The sequence below is a fragment of the Rhincodon typus genome, chromosome 21 (assembly GCF_021869965.1).
Source record: "Rhincodon typus isolate 14 chromosome 21, sRhiTyp1.1, whole genome shotgun sequence".
Lineage (NCBI taxonomy): Eukaryota > Metazoa > Chordata > Chondrichthyes > Orectolobiformes > Rhincodontidae > Rhincodon > Rhincodon typus.
In genome coordinates, this window is record NC_063352.1 from 29,430,485 (window position 1) to 29,447,857 (window position 17,373).

Consider the following 17,373-nt stretch of genomic DNA (forward strand, 5'->3'; position numbering starts at 1 on the left):
GCGAATGTGAATGTCCTCCATATGATCAATGTTCCTCTTTCCATGTTCCAGTCCCATTCCCTGTGTCCTTTTTATTCATTGCTCTTTCAACTACCTATGTAACCTATTCTTGAATGTCATCACAGTCCAGCTTTCCAATAGTTATCTCTTGTAAGAGTCTCCTGTCGTGTGTGCTACATCTCTCGCTCTCTCGCTCTCTCGCTCTCTCGCTCTCTCGCGCTCGCGCGCGCGCGCTCTCTCATTTCTTCTCTCTATACAAAGCATGCTGCAGCATTTTCTTAAGTTCAGCACACCAGATAAGCGCACACTATTGTTTGTGGCTTGTGACAGATTTGATTTTGATTTATTGTTGATTGTGTCTATTTTAGGTACTGTCACTGAGGTAAATGCATCTTAAATGAAAACACTGAAAAGTGCTCGCAAGTGTAGTTTATCCATTCATGAATTATTTTTATCATAATACTTTTTTGTTTTTTCTTAAATATTTGTTTAAAGATTTGTTTTCAGTGACTTGACTGATTTCTAATTGGACTTTAATTTGTTGTTGCACCTCGTGGAAAATGTGTTCAAGCACTGGTTCGAGTCAGAAATGTTGAATGATCTGACGTTGTTCAATTTCTTTGTATTGACAGCACTTCAACTTTTTGTACTTTTCCAAATAATAAATACTATAATTATTTCTGTCTCAGGATTTTGGAGTAGAATCTATAAAATAATCACCATTTGCCTGTGGGGTTGCATCCTGAATGTTGGAGCACATTGTTTCAAATTCCGCCTTCTGTGTCTTTATGTATTTGAAGCACATGTTTTATTTCATCTTTCTTAAATTAACAGAACTATTTCCAGTACTCTTATCTTTGATTTCCATTAGGTAATTACGTTGCCTTTTGTAATTGGATTGAAGGATGTGCCAAGAAGAGAGTCCGAGTTTGCATGAGGTCTTCACAAGTGGGTCAGCGTTTAAGGGGGTTGATATTGGTGTTGATGGGATCCAGGAGTGTATTGGTGTTGAGCGGTAATTTGGTATGTGGAAAAGTTTACAACCCACTGTTTAATTTTCAGTCACATTTTGTTGAATGGTAAGATTATGCAGTAAAATCTGCAGCTAAAGCTACGTCAATCATTTGCTTGCTGAGGGTAATGTGAAATTGAATAGCAGATGAAAATAATCTGTCAGGCTTGGAATTGATTTAAATTCTGTTCTCCACTGTCTCTCTCGCTAGTTAATAAGCTGGTTTAGTGAACTGTATTAACTTCCAGTTCAAAATAACTTGTTTAACAGAAGTTGAGGGAAGATCTCAAAAAGGTGGGCAGGATATTAACGGGTTTATATAATGTACAGAGAGGAAAGCTGTTCATTACCTGTTGGTACAGGGACTTTGAGCAAGAGATACAGAAGGGGACCATGAGAATGCGTTTTTATGCAGCAAGTGGTAATGATCTTGAGCTTGTTGCCTACGAAGCTAGTGTCAGCAGAAAAGAAACTGGATAGGCACATGAATAAAATAAACCCACAAGGCTACGTGAAAACATTGGGGAACTGGAACAGATTAAATTGTTCTACAAATATCTGACATGAATTTGATGGGCTGAAAGACCTCCTTCTGTGTCATAATATCACTGACTATAATCCGTTTGATCACCTTGTGCAAAATGCTATCCCACTGAATGCAAGGGAATCTCCTTTTCAGGTAAATTACAATCACTCTGTACCTCCATTTCTCTGATTCTGTGCTTGCGTAAAAGCTCAGTTCTGTTGAGAGGTCATCAGCTTGGAAATGTTACTGTTTTTGTCTCGACAGATGCTACCTCATCCAAGTTTTCAATATTTTATGTATGATCATGTGTTTAGAAGTGGGAAATGTGCAGATGCCCCAAGGTGTCAGTCCTCTCCTTTTTATTTAGTTAGATTTTACCCCAGCTTCTCATTGTTCAGACTTAGTAGCATGAGTGGCAATGGGCAGTTTATGCACAGAGGAACTACTGGATTATGCTCAGCAGGTCAACTTATTTCCCCATGCCCTGGCCCTACCCACATTTTGTTCCTTGTGTGCATGTTGAGGCTACAATTCCAGTGTCTTTACAGTTAGACCAGTTGAAACCAGGCTGAAATCTCGACTTTTCCACACCTTTATTCCCAGACATCTTGCTGAAAAGTATTTTTGGCAGTTGAGGTATAGCAAGTGGAGGAGTAATTGCTTTTCTTCCCAGACTGGGGGGATATTTTAATATCTTTATGAAGTTGCCGAGAGGCAAAATCTTGGACAGAGATCTGATTCCTGTCACTAGTGAGCATGTTGGGGAACCAACCCACTGTAGACCATAGCAGCATCTAAAAATGGCTAACTCCCAGTGTCTATTGCTATTAATGTTAATGGCAGCTTGCCCTCAATGTAACAGTCTCATGACTTTGCCAGAAGAGCAACACTTGGAACAAACGAACTGTTTTTCTGTATTCTGCACAGCAGAAACATCTGTCACCAAAAGTGATCCCCTTATCCATTTGTGTGGTAAGCAGTGGTAAGAAATTAACTAACTGCTCAGGCTTTATTGTCAGACCAGTACTCCTTTTTGAGCAACAGTCCCCCAATATGGAAGTTTCTGCTAACTGCAATGTGCCAAGTGAGTCTAATCTCCATTTCAGTCTGAAGCTTTCTTACATCATGCTTGTACTGCTTTTCTTGGGTCAAACTGAACTCCGAACGCGCATACACTTTTTTTCCAAAAGCTACATGTTCCCAAAATGAATAGAAGCTAGATGAAGTGAATGAGTTGTTGGGAGGGTGAGTTGGTACCAGTCTAAATTGAAGGGAACAATTTTGAACTCCTTGTCCAGTTGTTGTATCTTTCATAAACAATCTGAAATTGTTTAAATATTTGCTCCAGTAAGTTATCCTTACCATATTTTTAAATATAACTTCCTAATTCATAGAATCCCTACAGTATGGAAACAGGCCCTTTGGCCCAACAAGTCCACCCAGACTCATCCCCCTAAACTACACATCCCTGAACAGGTACGGGCAATTTAGCATGGCCAATCCACCTAGCCTGCACATCTTTGACAGTGGGAGGAAACCGGAGCACCCAGAGGAAACCCACGCAGACACGGGGCGAATGTGCAAACTCCACACAGACTGTTGTCCAAGGGTCCCTGGTGCTGTGAGGCAGCAGTGCCAGCCACTCTGTCACCCTCTAAAATGCTGACAATTTTTGCCAATCTAGAATTCGTGTGTTTTGCTTTCCCAAGAGGCTGTATGACACCCTTTGTGTTGCAATATATTAGGAATTTCAGTTCCTCATAGATAAATATATTCCCCAATGTGTCCCATCTTGTTTGTATGTTGTCCAGTTGAATGCATGGAGAATGGTCACTTGTTTGAGGTAACATGGTGTTGCTGCAAAACAGCGTTCAAAGATTGTGGGGAGTACTGTAGTAAAATGTACTTGTTCTGAAATTTTGTTAGCCTATAAAATTTAACCTAATTGTGATAATTCCAATAATTTCAAAAATGAGCAAAACAGTAAAATTTCTGATCATTCTGAAAGTCTGTTTTTGCTAGCTTATTCAGTTTTTGCTGTTTTTGAACAGGTTCTTTTGCTATTGTTTGTAAGGCAGGTTAACAGTAATCTGCAATTATGTTATACTCTGCACAGGAAAAGTGGCATTTCAATGCCAGCTGAGCATGTTTGTTTACAAGCCCCAAAAAACACAGTCTGTCTTAAAAATGAAAAATGATTCAAATCATATAATCTTTCTCCAAGGCCATGTACCATTTGCAGTACTATGCTTTTACAGCAATTCTGCGGTGATGTTGCTTTAAATTTTCTGTCAAGATTTAACACGTTACTGTGAGATAATTAGCTAAGGGCTTGCCAATTTCTTGGAATTTTTGACTTCCTGCAATATTAGTCTGACTCATGCTACGGTAGACTTATGTGGCAAAGGTGCAAGTCCTAAAGTTAATGTTTCTGGAAAAGGAACAAAACTTCTGGTTTAGGAATCACAGAAGCAAAGCAGATGCTATTTTTCATCTACCTTTATTTCCCGATCAATCACATTTTGAACATTTTAGAATTAAGCTGTTGTCTTGTACCTCTTGCTATTTTATAATGGTTAATCATGTTAAGTGCAGTAGAAAAGTGTTCTTGCAACCCTTAGATTTGGGGCTTTGATGCAGTGCAGTTATTGGAGTTGTGACCAGTGCTTAAATTGACAAAAGTGCATATTTTGTTCTGAAATAGGTTCAGTCCATATTGCAAGCAATGACTGAGTTTTGATAGGGTTGTATAAGCCTTGTGTATAGTTTTGATGGGCTGTGTTATTCTGCAATATACTATAGCTTTATTTGAATAACATAAATATTTAAAACATTCTGTGCCAACATGCTTAACATGAAAATTCTTTAAAAATTAGGGATTGACAGTATATCAGGAATCTTGAGTGCACATGCTGATTTCTACCATTTGGGGTCCAGATTCATGCCATCTTACTATAGGCTGTGAAATATAAAATTTTACATCTTTTGTAAAATGAGTTTGCCAGTCTGTTTTACTCATTATTTGAGCTGATTTCTCTATATAATGTTTCTGTATTCACATCCATTGTTTTCTTCCCATGTCACACCCTTTCAACAGATTACTGCTAAGCAGTAATCAAAGAGGTCAAATACAACTTCTTAAAAAATTCTTAGTTTTTTTTTTTCTTTCCATGATATCGTCACCCCTCTCAAAAATATGATACCCCTGAACCACCATTTACAACTGCCATCGCACCCTTCCTTTCTTTTCTGTTTTTCAAAATGCCTCCTGAAACTGTATCCCATCTTTTCCAGTATTCTGTTTGAAACCTTGCCACAATATCAAGATGGCTTTTAGCAAAGTTGTGATTATCCTGTGCGACAGTAACCCTGGCAAATCAAGTCTCCTCATCCTTCAGAACTTTTCTGCAGTATTTGACAAGGTGACAATGCCATTTACCTCTGTTATCTAGCTGAGTTAGACTGCATTTGCCAGGTTTCAGTCCAGCTGTTGAGTTATAGAAAATCACCTCTTTATTCCCACTCTCGCATTGTTTCCCCTGTCCTCATGAAAATAAGGTCCCATAACAACAGTGAGATAAATGACCAGGTGATCTCTCTTGGTAATAAAATTTAAGGCAGAAGTTTTATCCCTGCTGTAGTGATTGGAATGAGGTCAGTCAGGTGGATCTCACAATATGAGTTGCCTGATTGGACCAAGTTAACAGCCCCAGTCAGGGGCCCCTGCCTGGCAGATAGAAACAAGAGCGTCAGGGGTTCTGTTCACTCAGGTTCTGAGCTAGCTGGGTCAGTGTCATGTACTATGCATATATAAGGGGTGACTTGATGATCACATACCAGCTTTCGAGGAGTTATTTCACATGCCATTAGAACAACTTCTCTGTTCTTTGCCATTTAGTACTACAGGTCTTTTAACACCTACGTAATTGGCAGACAGGCTTTCATTGAATGTCTCTTCTGAAAGATGGTACCTCTGCTAGTGCTGCACTCCTTTGTTTTAGATTATGTCCTTGGGTCCCCATTGTGGTGCTTGAACCTGCAGCCTGCAGTGTTTGAAGTAGAGATTGTGCCATCCTCCACTTCTAACATCACTCAAATTTGAACCTGAAAACATGTTTTTTTTTAATGCGAATGTACAGTCTTTTTCATCATTCTACTTGACACTTAGGAAGTTTAAATGTTTATTTGCACTTTGCTAAAGACTCTGAGCTGGTCTTCTTATAGTTGATTTCTTTCTGTTTTTTTATGATAACATCTAATTAGTATCCCTGATTTTAACAATTTATTGCTGCAATGTTTTAAAATGTACACTAAGAAGTGCTTCATTGTTGCCCAATCTGCAGTACTACTTGTTTGTCACCAGAGGGCACAGCAAATGTGTACATTGAAGTTGATCCCTAGTAAGATCATATCTGTTTGCATTTTTCAACTAATTTTTATTATTTTTATCAAGGGCACAAGTGTAAGAGGAGAACAATAAGTCTTAGATTGGTGATGAGTCTGTCGCAAAGATGGGCTGTCACTCTTACTTTCCCTCAATTAAACCATGAGCTCTATAGACCTGTGCTGCAAGCGCAGGTACTCGCAGACACACTAGTATGGAATCGAAGTAGTAGGAATTATCTGTTATTCAATGTTTGCTTACTTTACAACCATAACTGCACGTTATGTAAATTATTGTAAGGTGTTTAGAAATAGTCGTCTATTAATGACCTTGAATGAAGCATGTGGTTTCATATTTTCTGATTATCTAAAAATGGGTAAGAAGGCAAGTTGTAAGGAGGGCACAAGGACTCTGCATAGAGACACCAATGGGTTATGTGTGGGGTCAAAAATTTGGCAGATGGAGTATAAAGTGAGAAAATTTGATGTTTTCGACTTTGAAAAGAATAGAAAAGCAGTATGTTGAAGTAGAGAAAAAAATCAGAATGCTGAGGTACAGAAAGATGAGTGCCCTTGTACATGAAACATTACTTACCAAGGATGTACAGTAAGTAATTAGGAAGGCAAATGAAAGGTCGGCCTGCATTTCAAGGGGATGCAGTATAAAAGTAGAGAAGCCTTGCTACAATGCTATAGAGCATTGGTGAGACTGCGGCTAGACTACAGTTTACAGTTTTGGCCTCCTTAAGGAGGGGTATACTTGCGTTGGTACAATTCAGAAGGTTCACTAAGTTGATTTCTGGGTTGAAGGAGTTATCTATAAGGAAGAAGTTGAGCAGTTGGACCGATGCTCATCGGAGTTTAGGAGAATAAGTGGTGACCTTATCAAAGCAGGTAAGATTCCGAGATACTAAGAGGATGTTTTATTTGTGGGAAATTTAAAACTACCATCCACAGTTTCTGAATAAGCAATCTCCTGTTTAAGATTGAGATAAGGAATTTCATCTCTGAAGGCAATGAATCATTGGATTTCTCTTTCACTGAGACAAGTGGAGGATGGTTCAAGGAAAGCTTCCAAGACTGAGTTGGACTGAATTATGATCTTTGAAGGCTATGAGAGGCAGGCAGGAAAGTGGAGCTGAGGCTGCAGTCATATTCACCATGGTATTATCCAATGACATAGCAGACTTGAGGGGAAAAAAGGCCAATTTCTCTCATTTTAGACCCAAAAAACTGCAGATGCTGGAAGAACACAAAGCCAGAACAGGAGGCTGGAAGAACACAGAAAGCCAGGCAGCAGCTGGAGGAAGACCTGAAGAAGGGTAATACTCAAAACGTTGACTGCTCCTTTCCTCTAGATGCTGCCTGGCTTGCTATGTTCTTCGATTTCTCTCATTACCTGTATATCTTGGCATCCCCACCTACCCCAAGGTGCTTTGGTGTGTCTTGATTCAAAAGCTGTATAGATGTTAACTGTTCGATCCTGCACTTCTAACCAATTCTGTACCAGATTATCTGAACCCCAAGTGTTTTTTTAAAAATTTGATCTTTTTTGCTTATGTTCAGATTTATTCCCTGCCCCCAATTGTGGTTTTTGTGGTACAGAGACAGAAAATAGCAAAGAAATAATGCCACCCTCTCTTACCTAGGTTTCCTTTCTACTACTACTAAAGATAAAGATGTGACCTTCCTGATTGAAAGTAAAGTAGGTCAAAGTTACAGATTTGATTTGGAGATGGTTCATGTGAAAATAAGATTTGTTCCCCCATAGTATCTCATTTGTACACTTACTGCTGGCATAGCATTAGCATTTATGGCTGTAATTCAACCTAAAGAACATGGACAACCTCAGGTACAGAATTTGTGTCCTTTTTCAGTTGAAACCTAGTTTTGAGTTCTTGAAATACCTAGTATATGGCTCCTGTTTTAATTTCACACAAATGTTTAGCTATAAGAGTTGATCTTTAATGTCATGTGTCTCAGTTCGACAACAGTCCAGGTTTAAACTTCTCATTTATTCTGCTTCTCTCAAATTTTATAGTTTTACTCTAACATGTTGAAATCATGAGCACTATTTGTGTGTGATTGACAAAGGAGAGCCTGTAGAAAAGCCGTTGCCTTTCAGTTTAATCCACCTATTCCAGCCTTGCCTTCAAGGTTGAGTGCCAACAAAATCTCACATAGTGGATAAATTGCAGCACGAAATAGAAATAAATTGTACTGGTAAAGGTAGGATTCCTGATTCCTAAGGCTCATTGCTTTCAGTTTGTCTTAAGAGAATTGGTTGTGGAGGATAACAGCATTAAATTATGAAGGCCAGGTTTATTAAGTTTGTGGTTTAAGGCAAAGTCTGGTCTCTGTTCTGTTGCTTTGAGGCCAGATGAGATCACATAAATTTGGATGGCAGAATGAGCTGTTGAAATATAGTCTCTGTTCAATATCTGGGCTAAGTCATATTGTTTGAATTCACGAGAAAAAAGCCATAAGAAGTGAGAGGTCCCCAACTAGAGAGTTCTAAGCTATTGAACTCAGGATATCTAGGTATCCTAATATATAAAAGCATGTGAAGGTGGGTAAAATATTATTTGCACACCAACATGCTAATCAAACTGTAGAAATATGAAGTGGAGCAGTAATTAGTTTCAATGATTCAAGCACTTAACAGCTAAACAGATTGGCTGTTTCTGCTTAACTGGGGAGGAAAAAAGCACAGGAATATATATTTTATGCACAGAAAAATGAATATCTTGTGGCATATATATATACAGCACTTTTAAAGGTAATAATACAAGTTGAAAAGGCTGTAGAAGCACATAGGATGCTTGTCTATCAATAGAAGGAACAAAATACATGAGCAAGAATGTTATGCTAAATTTTATAAAACTCTTGAGGCTTCAGCTGAGGAGTTGCAGCTAATCCTGTGCACTGTGCATTTTAGGAGGGGTTACATCAATGCCTTGGAGAGGTTGCAGAAGACACTGGAATGATATGAGGCCTGTAAGGCTTAAGTTATAAGGGTACATAGCAAAATCTGGGGATTTTCTTGAAACACGCCAGAATCAGAGGAGGTTTGATCGAGATATTCAAAATCATCAAGATATTGATAGAATAAATAATGAGAAGCTGTTTCCATTAGCTGAAGTCAGTGACCCATCAATGGATCTGAGTTCTGGGTCACTTGGTGCCATCATATTCAACAAGTTGGAGTTCAAAATAAACTGGAGGCTGTGAATTTTAGATTATTGACACACAAATCGGGCAGTATGAGGAAACTTTCTAGCAGCGCAGCACAGCGCATTGATTTTTGAGAGAGGGTCAAGAAGCAGATTCAATATTGACATTAAAAAGGAAACTGATGAATACCTTGTTTTAAAAGTTTGTTTGAAGACTGTGGACTTTGCTGGCTGGGCAGGCATTTATGCTAAAGGTAGTGAGGGGAGAAGAGCAGTGCTGAACATTCTATGATTAAAGGATATAATATTCTGGAGAGGCATTTTTCGAAGACTCAAAGAAGGCCCAATTAGGGACAGTCAGCATAGCTTTGTGCAACGCATGTCATGTCTTACTAACTTGATTGATTACCTTCGTCACTTCCTCAAAATTCAATGAAGGCAAAGCAGTGAATGTTGTCTATGCAGATTTTCATTAAGCTTTTAACAAGAAAGACTTTCCAATTGGTAGGCTCATCCAGAGGATTAAGATACATGGGGTCCAGAGTGACTTGGCCGCTTGGATTCAGAATTGGCTTGCCCGTAGAAGGCAGAACGTAGTGGTGGAAGTGTTTTTCTGGCTGCAGATCTGTGACTAGTGTTCTACAGGGATCCGTACTGGGAACTCTGCTGTTTGTGATATCTATGTATGACTTGGATGAAAATGTAGACAGGTTGGTTGGTAAAGTTGCCAACAACGATTGGTAGAATTGTGGATGCTGTAGAAGGTTGTCAAAGGATACAGTGGGATATAGATCAGTTGCAGATATGGGTGAAGAGATGGCAGATGGAGTTTAATCTGACTAAGTGAGAGGTACTACACTTCAAATGTTAAAGAAAAGCTTACAGTTAATGTCAGGGCCCTGAACAGCATCAATATACAAAGGGATCTTGGGGGTACAAATCCATAGCTCCCTGAAAGTGGTCACACAAATAGGGTGGCTTTTTAAAAAGAAAAGCATTTGGCATGCTTGCCTTTTTTGGTCGGGGCATTGAATACAAGTCAGGAAGTCATGTCACAGCTTTGTATAACTTTGGTTAGGCTGCACTTAGAGTATTGCATTCAATTCCGGTCATCACATTACAGGAAGGATGTGGAGGCTTTGAAGGGGGTGCAGAAGAGGTTTACAAGGATGCAATAAGGAGAGACTAGGAAAACTTGGGTTGTTTTCTCTGGAGCGACAGAAGCTGAGGGGAGACTCAGTAGAAGTCTGTAAAACTCGGATTCATAGGGTGTGATGGTCAGAATCTTTTTTTTTTCTCATGTCCAATACTAGGGGGCATGCATTTAAGGTGAGAGGGAGAAAGTCCAAAGGGGATGGAAGCAAGTTTTTTTTTTACACAGTGGTAGGAGTCTGGAATGCGTTGCCAGGGGTGGTGGTTTAAGAAACTTTTAGATAAGCACATGAATATACGAGGAATAGAGGGATATGGACCAAGGGCAGGCAGAAGGGATTAGTTTAATTTGGCATCATGTTTGGCTCAACCCGTGGGCTGTGCTGTTTTGTTCCCCTCTGACAAGCTGCATTGCTCCATTCGTATTTCTACCATTCATAGTTTCCATGCTGGAATTTATATCATTTGCATGATCCTGCAAGATATGTGTGAAAATTAAGTTTTTCAGGTTGACAGCCTTGATATTTCAGTAAATGAGGTTGTTCTTGAGCCCATCTGATTTCTGCTTGTTCTGTTCCATTTTATTGTTAAAGATCCAATTTTGGCATTCCTGATTTGCTTACCACAGCTGGTCTGACGAGCACAACTGACCATTTATCATCATGTTCTCATTGGTGATTTCACTGATGACTGCCCACTTGCTAATTTTTTTCTTATTTGATTGTGGGACCTCATTTGTGCAGATAAAACTCCTCAACTTCCTGAATATGATGGCACTAACTGATCGGAGTGCTGTGCTTTTTGGCGCAAGTTGAGGTATACAATTTTAGGAGGGGCAATAGTTCTTTTGGATCTCTCCTAATTTTCTCTCTGTCCTTTGGCAAGAGATGCACCTTCACTTTGTTCACATTGTGCACATGACCTCCTACAAAACTGTTATAGGTTGTTGCTCTTCATAGTAAAAGATGCAGTGACATCTTAAATTAGCAACAAATAGGTTTGTAGCTGCCTTTCTCCTAACGTGCACACTATTGAAATGGGTTCACTTTCTGTATTACCTGATACGAGTGCGCAGGTGTCAGACACTCCAGTTGGGTTTGTTGTCTGAAGGAGGGTCTCCCAAACTCTACCCTAATCCCAGCGTGGTCACACAATCAGATTTCAGAATCACAGTTGTCGAGTTTCGCTGGAGCTCTCTAGATCAAGTTAGCAGCTGCAAACCCCCTTTTAAATCATTGCATTTTTAATGGCCATCAAAGCATAATTGATATTGAGGCCTGATTCCTGCTCCAAAAAAGCTCTTGGAAGAAGTAGGTTTTTGACCTGCTGGCACCACCTCTGTTCCTGCTGTCATAACTCCCCCTCCTTCAATCCTACAGTTCTTGCAATGGGATAACATTGTATTTTTTTTTCTCTTTCAAGCCATGCAAGTAGGTCAGTGTGAAGAGATTTGGGAAGTATGGTCAATGGAGTGTGACAAAATCCTTGATTTGAATCACACCCTGAGAGTCCTTGGTCTCGGTATGAGTTCCTGTGCCTCATCTTTCAGTAATGATGTATGTGCAGAGATTGGGAATGGACAGCATCATTTTGAACTGTGATGCCTTCTTTAATAGAATACCTTGTTGATTCTCACTTTGTCGGTTGATGTGATTTAGTTTCTTGTAAGTTTCATAAGTCTGTGGTGTCACAGATTTGCTAAAGTAGGTAGTTTAGAAAATTAAAGATGGAGGTGAGATAAATGTAATCAAGTTTTGTAAACAAAGGCCTGTGTGGGTAAAACTGATAGAATTTTTCACAGTGACTCTTGATCTGTTCTTTCTTTACAGTGATTATGCTGCAGATGAAATAACTCACTGCATTCGACCTCAAGATATCAGGGAGCGGAGGGCTGTTATAATACTACGAAAGTAAGAGCTTATCATTTTCTTTGAGCTGCACTTCTTAATGCCGATCATTGTGCTCTTCTGTTTGCTGAATTTGTTTTTACATGTTTGTCCCTCCTACATGTAATTGTTGGGAAATTTCAAAAAAACTGAAAAACTAAAAGAATGAGATATGAAGCTAAAAAAGTTGGTTTTGCCACTAATGACAAGTTGAATTTTTTTGTCCATAAGTTGTTTTTTAAATAATAGACTTGCAGCCATAATCATGGTTTCAAATTCTGAAATTGTTTACTCAGTCTTTCGCTCCTGAGGAGGAATAAAATAAATGTAATGGATGTTAGTCTGGATAGAAAGCCAAGGATCATCATTGCTCTCCATTTGGTTAAAATGTCATTGGAGACTCCTGAGTCAGTTGAAAACCCGCATCATCTCTCATTGGTATCAGACACTGTACATTTGTCATCTGCCTGTATTTTTGTATTTTTTTTCATTCACACGTGAAATATGGGCCTTGCTGACTAGAACAGTGTAGGACATAGGAGCAGAAAGAGGCCATTCAGCCCATTGTATCTGCTCCACTATTTAATGAGATCACAGCTGAACTGATAGTCTTTGACTCCACTTTCTTGTCTTTTTGCTATAATGTTCTATTCCCTTCTGAGCAAAAGTATGTCTTTGTCAGCCTTGTTTACATTTAATGACTCAGTCTCGACAACTCTCTGCAGTGAAAAGAAACAACAGATTCACCATCGTCAGAAGAAAGTTCCTCCACATCTGCGTCTTGTGTAATACCACACTGAGATTATGCCCCCTGGCCCTAGACTATCCCATAAAGGGAAACAGTTTCCACATCTACCCCGTTCTGAGAAAGGGTCACTGGATCCGAAACGTTAACTCTGATTTTTCTTCTCAGATGCTGCTAGACCCGCTTCTCCAGCAACTTCTGTGTGTTGTTCCACACTTTCCGTGCTGGTCCCTTAAGAATTTTGTATGTCTTCAATAATGTCACCCTTCATTCTTCCGTTTTCCAATGAATACAGGCCCAGGCTACTCATACTATTCTTATAAGATAGTCCCTCCATGGTCGCCTCATTACAGGAAAGATGTGGAAGCGTTGGAAAAGGTGCAGAGGAGATTTACCAGGATGTTGCCTGGAATGGAGGGAAGGTCTTATGAGGAAAGGTTGAGAGAGCTAGGGCTTTTCTGTTTAGAACGACGAAGGATGAGAGGTGACTTGATAGAGGTGTACAAAATGATCAGAGGTATAGATAGAGTGGACAGCCAGAGACTTGGGGTGGAGGTGGCTATTACGAGGGAGCATAGCTTTAAAGTGAGTGGAGGTAGACATAGGGGAGATGTCAGAGGTAGGCTCTTTACTCGGAGAGTGGTCGGGGCATGGAATGCATTGCCGGAGAGGGTGGTGGAGTCGTCTTCATTAGGGGCATTTAAGCGGCTATTAGATAGGCATATGGATGATAGTATAAGGTAGGTTGGAGGTTAGATAGACTTTAGGATTAGTATAAAAGTTCGGCACAACATCATGGGCCGAAGGGCCGGTACTGTGCTGTACTGTTTTATGTTCTATATCTGGCATCTGTTTAATGAACCTTCTCTGAACTCCAATCCCAATATATCTTTATTTAAATAAAAGGACACAAAACTGTTCACAGTATTCCAGCTGCCCCGAGTGGTGCTTTGTATAATTTTAGCAAAAACTTCCTAAAACTCAGTTCCCTTTGACATAAAGGGCAATATTCCATTTGCTTTCCCTCTTACCTGCTGAACTTGAATGTTAGATTTTTGCTATCTGTGAGCAAGGACTCCTAAATTCCGCACTTCTGTAGCGTTGTTGTCTTTCTCTATTTAAATTTATAATCAGCTTGTCTGTTCTTCCTGCCAAAGTGCATGACCTCACATTCCCCCATGTTATATTTCATTTGGCAAATTTTTTGCCCACTTGCTTGACTTTTCTAAATCTGTCTGCAGATTCTTCGTGCCATCCCCACTACTTGCCTTCCCACCTATCTTTATGCATAACCTTCCATTTTCCCACATTTATATTCCATCTGCCAAATTTATTCCAACTCAGCCTGGTTTTGACTTGGAGGGAACATTTGCAGGTAGTGCTGTTCCCATATTTGCTGCCCTCATTCTTTCATGGGGTAGAGGTCACCGATTTGAAATGTGCTGTTGAAGAGCATCGATGAGTTTTCAGTGTATCTAGAGGTGATCTACACTGCTTCCATTGCATTGGGTGATGGAGTGAGTGGATGTTGAAGATGGTAGTTTGGATGCCAGTTTCTTGCATTGTGTTGGATTTGTATGCATCAGGCAAGTGGAGAGTATTCCATCACACTCCTCCTGATTTGTGCCTTGTAGATGGTGGACTGGTTTTGGAGAGTCTGACAACACTATGGCTTTAAGAGGTGCATTTTGCCCTGGTCTTTTTTCATTACGAAGAAATGTTGAGACAGAGATGTTGAACAATTTGCTCAAAGCCAGTAAAGTGAACAGCATGTGAGGCCTTGTTTTTTGACAAGTTGGAACATTAGAAGCAGCCTGAATGGGTGAGGTCAAACTCCCACAAAACCAGGATTTTTAGTTTTTTAGTTTTCTACAGTTGTTGGGGTTTTGAAGCTGGATGTGGAAGCTCTTTTCCCCTCTGTTACAGCTAAAAACTGGGGTTCTCTTCATGCTGCTAGAATTGCATGTGAGTCCATCTGGTTTACGGAATTTGCCTTTGCTAAGGATGTGTTTATGGGATGTTACTATATTGGAACAATTCATTTGTGTGTGAGAGTGTATTTAAGCATTTTGGTAGTGAACCAATTGTTTTATTTTCATTTTGTCAGTATTTTAACTGTAGCATAAAAGTAGTGTGTTTTGCTTGCTGTTGAGTCTTTTGACCAATCGTATTGCATCTGAAATGCAACACCTTGCACTTCTGTTGAAAATAAAAGGTTGGGATCTCGGCTGTCTTCTTAATATATTTTGAGGGGGTTTGATCTGATCTATAACAGGGAATCTGATGAGTTCTAGCCTAGCCTCTGAATTGATCTTGCGGTCACAGTGCCTGTATGCCTGACAGCTCAGTTTCTGGTTAATGGTAACTCCCAGGATGATGATGGTGGAGAAATTGGTAATAATAATGCCATGGAAGGCCATGAGAAAATAGTTAGTTTCTCCATTGAGATCTTGTGTGGCACTAATGTTACTTGTCACTTATCTCAAACCTAAATATTGTTCAGGTTTTACAGTATACTGACAAGGACTGTTTCAGGTATGAGGAATTATGAGTTGTGCTCAACACTATATGATCATGAGCAAATTTCCCTACTTCTGACTTTATGATGGATAGAAGTCATCGAAGCAGCTGAAGATAGTTTGGCCTCATGGACTGCTACCCTGAGGAACTTGTACACTGATGTCCCATTGTGATGATTGATTTCCAATAATTACACCACCTTCCTTTATGCTGCATATGATTCCAAATGGCAGAGAATTCCCCCCAATTCATACCAGTTTTGCACGGTTCTTAGATGCCCATTCTCTTCTAAATGCTGTCTGAATGCCAATAGGAATCATGCTGAACTTTTCTGCATAGCTCAGTCCATGTTTGGACCAAGGCTGTAATGAAATCAGGAGCTGAGATCCCCTTGGCAGAACCCAAACTGAATGTCATTTGAGCGGTTTACTGCTGAGCAAGAACCACCTGATAGCACAGTCAATGAACCCTTACACCACTTTGCTGATAGTGAATATACTGAAATGTGAATTGCCCTTGTTAGATTTATTCTGTTTTTTGTGGACAGTATTCAGCAGATATTGTCATATTACCTTGGTAGATGCTAGTGTTACAGCCCTTGGCACCATTGGTGCATCTTCCAATTGTTGCTCATTATAAGAGTACTAATTCATCAGCTGAACTGAGTGCAAAAGTTGGTAATCAGCTGGAGATTTCCTTGCTCATGTTCGATCACTTGACATGAGACTTGATGGGTCCAGGGACAATATTAAAGACTCCCTCCCACATACCATTGTGCACCTGGCTCTGGTCAGTCAGTCCTGTCTGGTGGTAGGCCATAATCAGGCATGATAATGGTGGTGGGGACCCAGCAATGAACATTGAACTATATATTAGACAACGTCAGGCTTACAATAGTCATGTGGGGCAGCTCTTCCAGTTTTGGCACAAGTTCCTAGATATTAGTAACAAAACTTTGCAAAGTTGATAATGCTGATTTACTGTTGTCGTTTCTGTTGCCAAGGTTAATACTAGGTGACCAATCAGCTTAAATCCTTTGTTTAGGCAGTTTTATACAACCAAGTTGCCTTCTAAACCATTTCAGAGGGTGTTTGAGTTAACTGGGTGGGTACTTAAACAATTGACTCTGATTTCTAGGTCACAATTAGATTATCTTGTAATTACAAGTTTATTGATTGAATTAAATTCTACCAGCTACCATAGTGGGATTTGAATCCATGTGTACAGAGCAATAACCTGGGCTTCTGGATAACTAGCTCAGTGATGTTACTGCCATGCCACCACCTCCCCACCATAAATGTCTCCACATACACACAAATATTGTGTGTCTCGTGTGTTGTCTTAAGACCCAGTCCTACACACCACCCTGGTGAGATTTGATGTTGAGAAGTTCTACACCAGTCATGTTCAGTGACCAAATTTGCTCAATTGTGTAATTTTGTTTTCTGTTGCTTCTATACTTTGCTCCACAGAACAAGGACAGATGCCCCACGTTTGGAGTCAAAATCATTAACTAGCTCAGTGTTACCAGTTCATATGTCTAACAGACAGTCCAACAGTGACCGATACCATGTGGTACTAAAACAGAAACGGTCTCATCGGAAGGCAGATCCAGATGCTGCGCACAGGTAAGCAAAAAAAGTGTTGTATTGTGAGCAAGTCACATGCTGGGGAATGTTAGGGACTTCTGTATTTTTGAAGCTTCCCCACACTAAATGATGTATGAATTCATTGCATGATATGTTCTTGATAGACAGTAGGTTGACTGGATTGTATTATATTTAAGAACATCCTAAGACTGTCTTGACATTCTCAATAGCCAGTCACATTTTTATAGCTAGTGAAACAAAGTAGCTGATTTACACTCTGAGATAGTAAGAACCACAGATGCTGGAGTTAGAGATCAGTGTGGAGCTGGAGGAACACAGCAGGCCAGGCAGCATCAGAGGAGCAGAAAAGTTGACGTTTTGGGTCGG

General features: G+C 39.8%; 1 protein-coding gene across 1 annotated transcript in view; it reads left to right on the forward strand.

The window, feature by feature from the left end:
* The window catches only part of alkbh5 (alkB homolog 5, RNA demethylase), a 29,250-nt gene that overhangs the window by 9,894 nt on the left and 1,983 nt on the right, over positions 1 to 17,373 (forward strand). Inside the window, exons 2-3 of the mRNA XM_048609301.1 lie at positions 12,076 to 12,156; positions 16,870 to 17,025. Of these exons, the coding sequence (XP_048465258.1) occupies positions 12,076 to 12,156; positions 16,870 to 17,025 (237 nt within the window). The remainder of the gene's footprint in view (positions 1 to 12,075; positions 12,157 to 16,869; positions 17,026 to 17,373) is intronic.